General features: G+C 42.0%; 1 protein-coding gene across 3 annotated transcripts in view; it reads right to left on the bottom strand.

Annotated features, from left to right (window-relative positions):
* The window catches only part of PTCHD4 (patched domain containing 4), a 171254-nt gene extending 169435 nt beyond the window's left edge, over positions 1-1819 (bottom strand). The window contains exons 1-2 of one of the 3 annotated variants that reach the window (XM_032861975.1): positions 1713-1819; positions 811-1396 (exon numbers count right to left, since the gene is read on the bottom strand). In XM_032861975.1, coding sequence (XP_032717866.1) covers positions 811-1396; positions 1713-1717 — 591 coding nt within the window. In that variant the 5' untranslated portion in view covers positions 1718-1819. Of the gene's footprint in view, positions 1-810; positions 1411-1712 lie in introns of those variants that run through there. The other 2 variants (XM_032861974.1, XM_032861976.1) reach the window with 2 other exon arrangements.
* Between the last annotated feature and the right edge of the window lie 10925 nt (positions 1820-12744).

Raw genomic sequence — 12744 nt, 5'->3', positions numbered from 1 at the left:
TCATTTGAGGAGCAAAATTTGACTTGAGAGTTTAAACAACACAATATATCTAATGCTGAAATAACCCTTTTTTTTTTTTTTTTTTGCAATTTTTGCTGACAGTAGAATCAATCTTTCTTTCTCGTTCTTGCTATTGGGCTGTTATAATAATTTTGGTTTAGTTTGGATTTTGTCATGGAAAAGGAAGATGACAGGACTCAGTAAACTAGTACATCAGTGAGCTCCATATCTCCATTTTTACACACAGAAAATTTCTGCTTCTTTTGCTATGCTAACACACTTACACATAATTCCTGGAATCCCTACTACATTCATATCCACTGCTCTCAGACACACACTCACAAGGCACCAAAACACAAAATCTCTGCATGTCAAAATCAAGCCAGGCTGAAGATGTAGATAGGTGGATATGGCACCAGGTGGAAGTGTAATCAGTAATAAGAAATACATCGAACCCCATAATGAAAAGAAATCCCCCAAATTGTTCAGGATTCCCCCTCCCCCTTCCATTCACTGATTTATTAACCCTGAACAAAGATGTAATTGCAGGGTCTCAGAAACAACTTTTTTCATTTTTTTTTTTTCATTTTTGGCATTTGTTTTGTTTGGCTTTGAATTTCTTAATATCTAGTCATACCATTCATTGCCTGTTTTCTTCACTCAGTTGCCCATCTTCCCCTCCCCCAAGAAATGAAAGAAGCATTAGCTTCTGAGTCTTAAGGATGAGACCTCTGCATTTTCTTTGCTTGTTTAGGGCAAGAAATGAAGTGCTGCCTCTTTAATTGGCAGAAGCATGCAGGAGGAGCATACCTTTAATTTAGTGTTGGGATACCTCACTTGCACCCTGGCTGTTGTCTTATTGGAGACGGCAGCCTGCCTGAGATCCTCTAGCACTGAAATAATATCATCCAGCACGCATTTCTTATCCTGATTTTTCAACACACACAGATGGGAAAAAGTATAATTATAGCCCTTGTGGTTCACCTTCATTTCCAGCACGGCTCGGTGGGTCTGCAGGATCCCCTCAGCCTGGAGCAAAATATTGTCCCCGGGTGGGGAGAGGAGGATCACCCTGCCATACCTCCCAGGGGTGTGTAAGTCCGAATAGAGCTGGCTTTTGGACTGGTCCAGGGGGAAAAGGCTGCTGGCCAGGCTGCGCTCGATCTTGGCCAGGCTGTGGCTGGGAGCGACCAGGCGCTCCAGGTCGCCCTCGGGCTGGAAGCGGTTGAGCGCGCTGAGGCCGAAGGTGATGGTCAGGACTGCGGGCACGGTGAGGAAGAAGACCGGGTGCCGGCTCACGCACAAGCCCAGCCTGTGGCAGAACGACTGGAGCCCTCTGCGAAGCAGCTGCCGCAGCATCCTCCACCAGATCCAGCTCGCAGGCGCTCCCGGCCGTCTTAAAAAGCACATGTGACATGTGTAAGCGCCGGGCTTCCCCTCACTCCCCCATCCCACCCCCTCCCGGCCAGCCCCCTTCCCCACACCGCCGCGTCCCCGCCCCCGCCGCTTCACCCCCAGCCACTCCACCAGGTCTTTCCCGGCCCCACCTCCATGCGCTCTTACTACTCTTTCAAACACTGCAGCAAGTTGCAGCAAGGCGGGCAAATATCGACAGCGCGCGTGGGGGCCCGCGGCGGGCGCTGCGGGGGCACCGCGGGGCCCACCCCTCCCGGGCCTCCCCGGGCCCTCGCCGCCTCCAGCGCCCCTCTCACCGCATGAGCAGCGTTCCCGCGGTCTAGCCCTTCATCTCGGTGCTGCAGTCCCCCGGCCTCCCTCGCTGGAGGTGGTTCCGTGCGGAGCGTCCCACAGATGTGGATTTCCTCTCTGTCCTGATGGGGTTCGGTGCCTAACTGGAACCATGTGCCTCGGTGTTGTAAGAAGCAGACATGTGCCCCATAAGGGGCGGGGGGGGGGCGGGGAGGAGAGAGACTAGAAGGGAGGGAGCTGTTGGGGGGGCAGCTAAGCTTTTCTTTTTTTAAGATGCTGGCAGTTATTTTTAGAGTTTTGTTTTCCCTCTTCCCTCCTTGCTGGAGTGAATGGAAGAGGAAACGGGTGAAGGTGCTGCTGGCCCATTGGAGCACTGGCAATTAGAGCCTGAGGGGAGGGGGGCGTGGAGGGAGGGAGCTCGAGGGCTCCTGGAGGCAAGCGGCGTTTTTGACCCTCCAGTTTCCCTGTGCCCTCGAATTCTGTTTTTCTGCTGAAGAAAAGGGAGCAGAGAGGATGATGCTGCATTTTTAACATACCACAAAGCATGCAAGGGATTTCCTTGCAACACCTTCCACGCTGTCATTCCACAGACTAGAAGGCTGCAGCCCAGGGCTGCCAGAGACCCCATCTGTTGGTGGTGCGTTAGGAATTTGGGAACCTTTCCTAGCTGTGGTGATTGGAGGTGAGGCATTTGCCAATAGCAGTCGCCTATGGCTTGGGGTGTGTGTGTGTGTGTGTGTGTGTGTGTATCCCTCGCGTTGCTAGTGAAGATCCACAGGCAATGTGTGGTTTTCCATAAAATATTACATTCACTTTCTGTGCTTTTGAAGTTTAGACAAAAAGTTCTTAAAGCTGGTTTCAGTTCCCTTCCCCCATTCTCCCTTCCATCAGGTTTACTCTGATAGGAAGTGGACCAAGAGGTTATCTAATTTTCTCTTGTGAGTGGAATTCCAGAAACAAACATTTTGGGACACCCATCACACAGTTTTTGCCTGAATAAAGAGGACTAGTAGGCTAGGGGGAAACACATTGGAGTCATTTGATGTGTAAAACAGTGAAGTCTACTTCACCACAGAGGAAAGAAAACTGCCACCAGCTACAATTCATCCCTCAGTATCTACCACTGCAAAGGTGAGAAACTCTCATCAGCAGATCCCATGATCTTCAAAAGCTTTAATATTAATAAATGTGTGTGTGTGTTTTATTTTTTACTGATGGGACCTTTCACAATGCCCAATGTTCTGAAAGGATATGAAGAAGTCTTGAAGACAAGTTCTAAATTTGGTTGTGAACTGTAGACCTGCCTTCCAAAGCTTCTGTTCTTTTTGCATTGACTTCATAGAGAAGATTGAGTTTCAAGAGATGATTCATTCACACTTTCTTAATCATAGTGAAAGGACCTGTTCTTCATCACATACTTAGAGACGTGCCCATCTATGCATACAAACAAGCTGAAGTACTCATCCTCTTAATAGACGCCTTTTATTTTTGCTAGTGGAATAAATTTTTCAGTTAGGACACCAGTGAGACTGCAGACAGCTCAAAAACAGGGGCAACATTTAAGGGTAATAGTTTAAATGTAGTATTATATGTAAGATTAAGGAAAAATTCCAGTCTTTTAAACTGAAAGTGACCTTGGAGACCGTTGAGTTTGCATCCCCACTGTGGGCAAGAATGGCTTCTATAATACTCCTGATGGCTCTCCACCCAATCCATGCTGCTATATATCATTTCTATTCTATTCTATTCTATTCTATTCTATTCTATTCTATTCTATTCTATTCTATTCCGTTCTACTCTATTTATTCGATGCTTTTTTTTTTAAGATTTTATTTATTTGAGAGAGAGAGAGAGAACATGAGTAGGGGGAGAGGCAGAAGGAGAGGGAGAAGCAGACTCCCCACTGGCCAGGGAGTCTGACAACATGGGGCTCAATCCCAGGACCCTGAGATCATGACCTGAGGTGAAGGCAGATGCTTAACTGACTGGCTCACCGAGGTACCCCTCAATGTTTTTATATCAGTGTGAACACATGGATATTTATACATATTTCTATTGTGTTTAGGTTATAATTCAATACCACTTCAATTACTTTATTGCTCAAATTGTTCCAACTCTGTTCATTGGCTTCTGTCTCCCTTTGATATATCCCATTTATTATTGAGTCTTTAAAAAAAAAAAAAAGTATTCCATACTTTCTTGCTCTGTAATATATTCCAGGCTTGTCTTGTATCTTTCCTGCCCCAGTATCAGCCATTTCTCTAAGAAGCTCTGGTTTGTTTTATTAGACAATGGTATTAGAAGTAAAAATCTGGTGCTAAATGTGCTACTTGCTGTTGTGGTGCTATCACTTCTAAGCCTTCTCAACTGATAACAAGGAAATACACGGTTGTACACATCTTCCTTAACTTATGCTGGGATTATGTCTTAATAAACCTGCAGTAAGTTGAAAATATTGAAAGTTCAAAATGTATTTAATACCCCTACCTACCAAAATTATAGCTTAGTCTAGTCTGCCTTACCATGTTGAGAACACTTACATGGCCTACAGTTGGGCAAAATCATTTAGCATAAAGCCTATTATCATTATTTTTTTAAGACAGAGTGAGTGCACATGTGTACGGAGGATAGGGGCACAGAATGAGGGGGTGAGAGAGAATCTTAAGCAGGCTCTATATGGAGCCTGACCACAGGGCTTGATCTCAGAACCCCGAGGTCATGACCCGAGCTGAAGTCAAGAGTCAGGCTCTCAGCTGACTGAGCTACGCAGGCACCCAAACATAAAGCTTATTTTATAATACAATGTCGAATATCTCATGTAAATTGATTGACTATGGTACTGAAAGTGAACAACAGAATGTAAGTACATTGGTTGTTTATCCTGCTGATTGCACGGCTGATTGGGAGCTGTGGCTCACAGCCATTGCCCAGCATCATCAGAGATTGTCTTACTGCATGTGGCTAGCAAAATTCAAAGTGTGGTGTCTACAGGATCATGAAGTTGAAAAATCATACGTTGAGCCATTGTAAATTGGGGACTGTCTGTATACCAATCTGTGCATGTGTGTATCTATGAATAGTTCTCTATGGCTCTCTAGATCTACAATAAGCTAACAAGGGTTTATACTTATGTCCTCTGACTCTAATCTGTTGCCATGTGGATCACTGAAGCCTCTTTCCCATGCTTGCCTGTAACCCCCACTTCAATAGTGACAAACGGGCATAGTAGGTGATTTTTAAATTGCTTTTCTATAACGAAAACATATTTTTATTGGAAAAAAATAAGGGATAAAAGGAAAACATGGTTCCTTAATTTTGATACTGTAAAAAGCTAATGTCAAATACTATCATAGCTTCATTAGAAAGAAGAAGTATATGCTCAGAAGAAGAGAAATGTTAGCAATATTTCAGATTAACCTATAGGAAGTTAATTTGCACTAAAATAACCCTAGATATCAATCACATGATAATTCTAGCAAACCTCATTTAAAATCAAGCTTACTATAAACCTGAAAGCAGTACATTTAGATGCCAATCAGTAACAATACCAAAAAAATCTGTGCTGTTCAGTACATATAGGTAGTGTCTTTTCTGATATATGTTGGTCAGTATCAGTTTTCAAGACTTGGAACCAAGTTGGACTCAATCCAGTTGGTCTTTTGTAGGATAGGACACCAGAAGAACATGAATTTGCACAGAATGGCCGAGTTCTAGGCCAGTTTCACAAGTCACTTGGGCAAGACTCCTGACTCTCTGATCCTGTTTCCTTATTTATGAACTTGGATTATGTTCTTTTTTTTTTTTTTAAGATTTTATTTATTTATTTGACAGAGAGAGAAATCACAAGTAGACAGAGGCAGGCAGAGGGAGAGGGGGAAGCAGGCTCCCCTCTGAGCAGGAAGCCCAATGAGGGGCTCGATCCTAGGACCCCAAAATCATGACCTGAGCTGAAGGCGGAGGCTTAATCCACTGAGCCACCCAGGCGCCCCTTGGATTATGTTCTTTACCCACTTTTCAATTCATTCATATCCCCATTCACCAAAACACTGTAATTCTTGTTGTATAACTAATACTGTAATGCTAGTGATTGCAACAAATAAACCTCTAAATGTTAGCAGTATAACACAATGCAAGTTTCTTTCTCGTTCAAGGGAAATAGTTCATTAAGGATCTTCCTGCTTAGAGGGAAAAGGTAGACCTCGGTTCCACAAGTCATTCATCCTCCTTTAACTCCTGGCTTCCAAGGACATTCCTGAGGTCATTTCGTAGCTAGTCAGCTGCAAGAGGGAACCAGCCTAGAGGAGCCCACTGGGGAGGTGTTATTGGCTCAGTGTGGAATAGCATACATCACTTCCTCTTGCATCCTAAGATTAGATTTTCATTGCAACAGAGGTTGAATTATGCAGTTTCATACAGGACTCATTCTACCACAGCCATCTCAAGCAATGCTGGCTTTGGGGCTTCAAGAAAATGTTCTTTGAGCTTCTTCTGTGGTAGCTTTAAGGAGTTTGCGTTGCACCACCATCTTTGTCAAGCTTATTGTATCTAGGAAGGACACATTCTTTTTTATTTTTTAAAGACTTTATTATTTATTTGACAGAAAGACAATGAGAGAGGGAACACAAGCAGGGGGAGTGGGAGAGGGAGAAGCAGGCCTCCCGCTAAGCAGGGAGTCCAATAAAGGGCTCGATCCCAGGAGAGTTGTAAAGGCAATTTTGGTCTTCATCATTTTGGATGTTCCTGGCTGCAACTGGTTTAAACAGTAAGGACATTTCTTATCTAACACAACACAGTGTTCGGAAGAATGGTAGTTATAGAGCTTGTGAATTTAGAGGTTCAGGGGTGTCATTAAGAACCTAAGTCCTCTTCCTCATTCTGCTTTGCTTATCCCCAGAGCATGAGCTTTGTGCTTGTTCTTGCCCACGGACCACACAACAAGCAAAATGAGATCCTGGGGAAGAAGCAGCTGCCTCTTTCTGTGCATCTCTTCTAAGAGTGAAGAAGCCTTCCCCAGAAGACCCCCCAACGGATTTCCTCTTAAGTCTTATTCCTCATGCCCATGTCTAAATCAATCACTGGTGAGAGGAATGGTAACACAGTAATTGGCTTAGACCAATCTGGACTCAGATTGTGGGGCTGGGAATGGAGCCAGCCTCCTCTCTGAGAACATTGTCATGTGGGAATTTATGTGGGGTTTACTTTGTTAGTTTGTTTTGTTTTAAACAAAAGTTTCTTTAGGAAGAAGCATAATGTGATGGCAGGGATGTTTGGATGTTGGGCAGCTGACATTAACCTTGGGTATTGAGTTTTTCTGCTTGGAGCAAATTAGTTTCGGGAGACGGGACTTTCTGAATGGAAAATAGACTCATTATCTGACAAAGGAATTGTTTTTCTGATCTGTAATCCATTTATGTTAATAGTTTTATAATATGGCACAGAGGAAGTCCAATGATATTTGATAATTTAAAAATTACCTTATTTCCATAGGGTACAAAAAATCCACTATCTCCCATCACCATTTCTGCATGGGTAGGAAATGATGGATGGGTAATGACTGAAGAGTTTATGCAAGCATCTTGATTTAATAAAAGCAATAGGAAGTTTGATAGGATTTGCATTAATCGATAACCAAAAATTCATCATAGATAAGACTTTGCATCAAATGTGGCTTAGACGTTCAGTCTCCTTGTCATGTTGTTGCACCCTGTGCGTTTAAAACATAGAATAAACACCATTCTCATTCCAATCATAAAATACCCACACTGCGTATCCAAAAAAGGAACAAACAAGTGTAGGCATCCATTATTCTGCCATTTATAAGTAAATCCTCAGTACCAAATTTTTGCCAGAATTCGTATTTTTCTATGGTAGAATTTAAAGTTAAGTTCTGGAGAAGATTTCAAACAATCAAGGTTCTCCTTTCACTTAACTTTCAGTTAGGGTCTCCTCTGGCTTCACCTCTGTATCACTTTGGTTCAATCATTCTGTGTCAATATGCCTTAGATCTACATCTGTAAACTCATGCAAAGTTGCAGAATTGGACTAAGTGATCATTACCTTGACCTTCTGCTATGATTCCATAATCTTCTGGAAGTTAAGTTCATGGGGCTCCCTTGCTAGGTTTGCTACATTTTAACAAGGGCAAACTCCCATTCCTTGCTGGAGTTCCTACCTTGCTTTCCTGTTTACTCTTTGCACAATATCAAACAGAGAGTCACTGAGGGTTGGAGTGGCCCAGCACACAGGAGTATGTGAGCTTTGGTTATGGTCTAGGAAAAGATAGAGAGGCTGGAAAAATACTTGGAATATTGTAGTCATGGGAGAGTGGTTAGACTGAAGATAAAAGACTGCCTGCCAAGATACAGTTTGGTGCAGAGACTTACTGTATAATACACAGAGATGGCATGTTACTTTGTACACATTCCATTTTCGATCATTTAAATAAAAATTTTCTAATTTGGGAAGAAGTAGATCATACTTTTTTTTTTTATAGATTTTATTTACTTATTTGTCAGAGAGAGAGAAAGAACACAGCAGGGGGAGCAGGAGGCAGAGGAAAAAGGAAGTTCCCTGCTGAGCACGGAACCTGACGCAGGACTCAATCCCAGGACCCTGGTATCATGACCTGAACCAAAGGCAGGCACTTAACCAACTGAGCCACCCAGGCATCCCTAAATCATACTTTTTTTTTTAATCATCTTTTAGTTTTTTTCTTAAATCCAAATGTAATACAGATCAATCAGTTGGCTCCACAAAAAAACCTAAACGATTTCCCCCCCAGTTTTGTTCCTTCCTTTTTGTCTTCCCTTCTTGCCTTCCTTCCAGTAGTAATCTCTCTCTCTTTTTTTTTTTTTTTTCTGAAATGTTCCTAGCAAGGCCTCCTTGAAATTACTCTGAAAAGCATATCTCTCTCTTCTGGTTGAACTCAGTAGTATACATCTTTCATATTGTTTGTTGTAACATTACACGTCTTCCAAAAAGTGCAGTACTCATAATCAAATCGAGTGGGTGATTATCAACCTGGGACTTTAGTGGTATTATTGCACCCAAAAGGAGCTTCTAAAGGAAAAGTTGCTCATTAATTTCAGGTCTGACCATGAAAATGCATCCTATTTCCTGACAAGGCAGTTGTCTCATCAGATCCTGGAAAATAAAGAATTTTATGAAGCCAGTCATTGAGTGGAAGTAAGCATCCGATTCACTCTGGAAGAACTGCTCTAGTGGGAAAGCACTAGGGGTGTCACCCTGTGTTACAACTCCACATTTATTGCTGCATCATCAAATACCAAGATTGATATCATTACAGACAGCAACAGAAGATAACACTCCCTAGCTCTGGTAACAGCAGTCTTCGCCCCTCGTAGGGTCTGAGAGGAAGAGATATATGAGTCCCAAGAGGAGGACTTGGAGAGGAGGCAGAAGGTTCACATAAAGCATGGTCTATCCTGGCGGGGAGGAGAATTACACCACTGACATTGTTAAAATGACAATGAAGGGTGATAATAAAAAAGCAGACCAGATTCTAGTCAGTTTTAACATTTCTTTAAATTTTCTACAGTCAGTGCCATTACTGGCTACACAGGAAACAGTGCTCCTACTGCCTTGCCCTCCCCCCCACTTGGTGCACCACTGGTCTCAGTGCTTGCAACTGTGATTTCTCAGTAACTTCATGCCCTGCATATCCAGTGCTACATATTGCTGAAAAGATTGGAATAAGTTTGCAGTCAATATGGAATCACAATACAAAAGATTGAGTGTATTGATGTGTGATGACCCCCCTACCCCCACACAGAATGGTATCAAAATTGAGGGGAGAGAAATGGAAGGGCCTGACCCCTGATGTAACAGGACCCGCATACGACTTAATTCCAAATACAGTTCTCTCGCTGAGGAAAACAGGTTTCTTCAGAAAAAATGGAAGTGAAATGGCATTAGACAACAGACAAACTCAGACTGCTTATAAGCGTGTTTGACATTCAGAAATTTGGTCTTCAGCCTGTCAAACAAGGTAAGGATTTCCACTGTGAACTTTTGGAAATTTTCAGCCGTTTGGCCAGGAAAATCGGTATAAACAAAATGAGTTAATATTCAAATGGAAAAAAAAAAAAAGCTTCCTATGACCATTCACATATATACGTAAACAACCCATCTTTAGAATAATGTGGACTAAACTTCTGGAGATTTAATTATCTTGTTGACATAGGCAAAATCAATAGGCATTTATAGAAATCATGGTGAAACCTTTCTGTGGGCCTTTGTCTTTGGTAAAGTGGCCCTTCTTCGCAAGTAGCTGTGAAGCTTAGGAAAGTCTTTATTCTGTTGTATTGGGATAATCTATGTCTGCCTCCTACACATACCATAATCTTCAGGAGGGCAATGCCTGTTACCCCCTGGTCTCGTACCTTCAGTTTCTAGCAGAAACCTCACATACAGTGAACACACAACTTACCTCATCCCAGAATGGCTCTCCCAATGGGAGCGATATATTTAAAAAAACAAATAAAAACAAAGGAAGAATAGAAGTATAAAGGTCGCTGAGGATAAGACACAACAAATTACTTTCGAGCCAGAGGTTTAGTCCTTGTGGTTGATGACATGGGTCTGTACTTCTGATTGCCTTGTGTCCACTGTCCTTTTGTTGTTGTTGTTCCTGAGTATCTCCTTGGCCCTTCTAGCTGTCCTGTCACCAGCCTCAGCCCTCCTCATATTATCAGATTGTCTGCACCTTGGAGTTTACCTTTCTCACTCTTGCTGCTGTTTGTTTCTGAGAACTGTTTCTCTCTTTGATGACTTTCAAAGTCTAAACAAGTTCTATTATAGCTGGAGAGTAAATTCAAGGGCAGGAATAGTAAAAGGTGAGACTGGGAGATGAACGGGTACATGAATTAAAGAAGCCTGGAAACTGGGTTCCTTCAGCATGCTGACTAAACAGAGACTTCCTGAATAACCAAAATGTGCAGACCCCTCCTATGCTGGGGTTGCTACTTTCATGGAGCTTATATAGTAGGGGGCCTTAAAGAGTTGGAGACTTTTCCTCAGAGGGATATGGAGTTACTGAAATGTTGCAAGAATAGATCGGGTTTTAGAGTACAGCTGGGCCGCCAGGTAGAGAATGAACTGGAAGGTGTAAGAGTGAAGACTGGTTGATCCTGCAGGAGGCTGAAACAGTTGTTTGAGCCATGACAAGAGCAGCCTGCACCGGGGTCCTATGGACAGGGATGGTGGAAAATGAGAGTATTCGTGAGTTACTTACAAGTGAAAAGAGAAATGATGGTGATGGAGTTAATGCGGATGTGTATGCTAAAAACAGGTAGTGTATCCCCTGAAGACACTTTCAAAGATAAGCAAGAAAGCAACGACGACAACATTTCTGCTCTCTTTTGGGGTGATGGCAATACAGCATACAGATATCTGGACTCTGGACACAGACACATCCATGTTTAAGTCCCTTAAATCCCTACACTGTCATCTTTGAGTGATATTAGGTTGGCCAACTTATTTAACCACTGTACGCTTTAGCCTTCTCACCTGTAACTATGGGATAAGAAAAGCTCACACCTTGCAGACGATTTTGTGGATTAAGTGGGATACTGAATGTAAATATTCAAATACATTAGTAGAAGCAGGATACATATTATATGGCGTTATACGAGAATTATTAGATGTGCTTCTTGCTTTCAAAATATCTACAATGAAAGGAAGTACATAATTACTTGAAAGTAAAACACAGATAATTAACTTAAATTAATTTGCATATATTTAAAAGCTGTACCTAAGTCTATATACCTATATTTAGATGTCATTCATATGATGATAGACACTACAAGGGATATAGTTTGGGGGGAGGTATTTATAATAATAGGCAGAGAAACATCTTTGTTGAATGTTTACTGTAAGCTAAATACTGTGCTTGTTATTTTATATTCATCAATTCATTAATTACTAAGGAATCCTTGACATAAATATCTCTTACTCACTATTACAGATACTAGAACTGAGGTTCAGAGGAGTAAGCATTACTGGAGTTTGAAAGCAGGCCTGCTTACTTCAAAGCCCCTCTTCATTCTGATTCTCAGGCTGCTCTGCATTTCTGTGTTCTTAGCCTATCTTGGATATTTCCTTGTTATAAAAAATTGTCTTTCTATTGAGTTTTCTGACTTTGCCTATTCATGTACCCAGGGAAAATATTCCACCTACCTATGTCAGATGTGCCCCAGGAGAAAAAGGGGCTTTGATTAAAGATTTCCTTTCTATTAGTGGGAAGGGAAAGCTTTCTATAACCAGCAGAATTCAAAGGTCTTCTCTTCAGGGAGTGACTGTAAAAGGAAGACATTAGAACAGGAGACTTAAAAGGAAAAACATGATATACAAAATATTGTTTTCAGGTCCTGTGAGAAATCATTCAATTTATATTTCATTCACCTAAGCTCTGGCCTGTTTGGTCAAAGGGAGCAAATTGAAGAATTAGTTCTCTCAATTTCTCAGTCATTTCTTGTTTTATGGAGTATCATGCTTTCCTGAAGAAAAGACAGCCTCCAGCATATATTTCTTTAAAAAAATAAACCACAAACACATATACACGTGTGCAAATTTCGTATTTTTCCACTTCTATCAAAGTAAAATCCGGGGCACCTGGGTGGCTCATTTGGTTTAAGCCTTCAACTCTTGGTTTTGGCTCAGGTAAGGATCTCAGGGTCAGGGGATTGAGCCCTCACGTGGGGCTCCCTGCTGAGCTGGGAGTTTGCTTGTCTCCCTCTCCTTCTCTTCCCCCCACCCCCACGCTCACTCTCTCTGTGAAGTAAATAAATAACACTTTAAAAAAAATAAAATGAACCACATACACATACACAATTCCATATTTTTACACTTTAATCAAAGTAAAATCAAATAGTGCATAGACCCTGTCATGAATCTTTGCTCCACATCTTCCTGCTCTCAAGCCCACTCCTTGGAGACAAACCCCATCATTTCTTCTTGAAGATTTCTCTGTATTTCTAAACCATATTTGTAGAGCTCTATTTTAGGATTAACCACATT

The sequence above is a fragment of the Lontra canadensis genome, unplaced genomic scaffold (genome assembly GCF_010015895.1).
Source record: "Lontra canadensis isolate GAN:19392208 unplaced genomic scaffold, GSC_riverotter_1.0 scaffold23, whole genome shotgun sequence".
NCBI classification, from domain to species: Eukaryota; Metazoa; Chordata; class Mammalia; order Carnivora; family Mustelidae; genus Lontra; species Lontra canadensis.
This window is presented reverse-complemented; position numbering and strand designations above follow the sequence as displayed.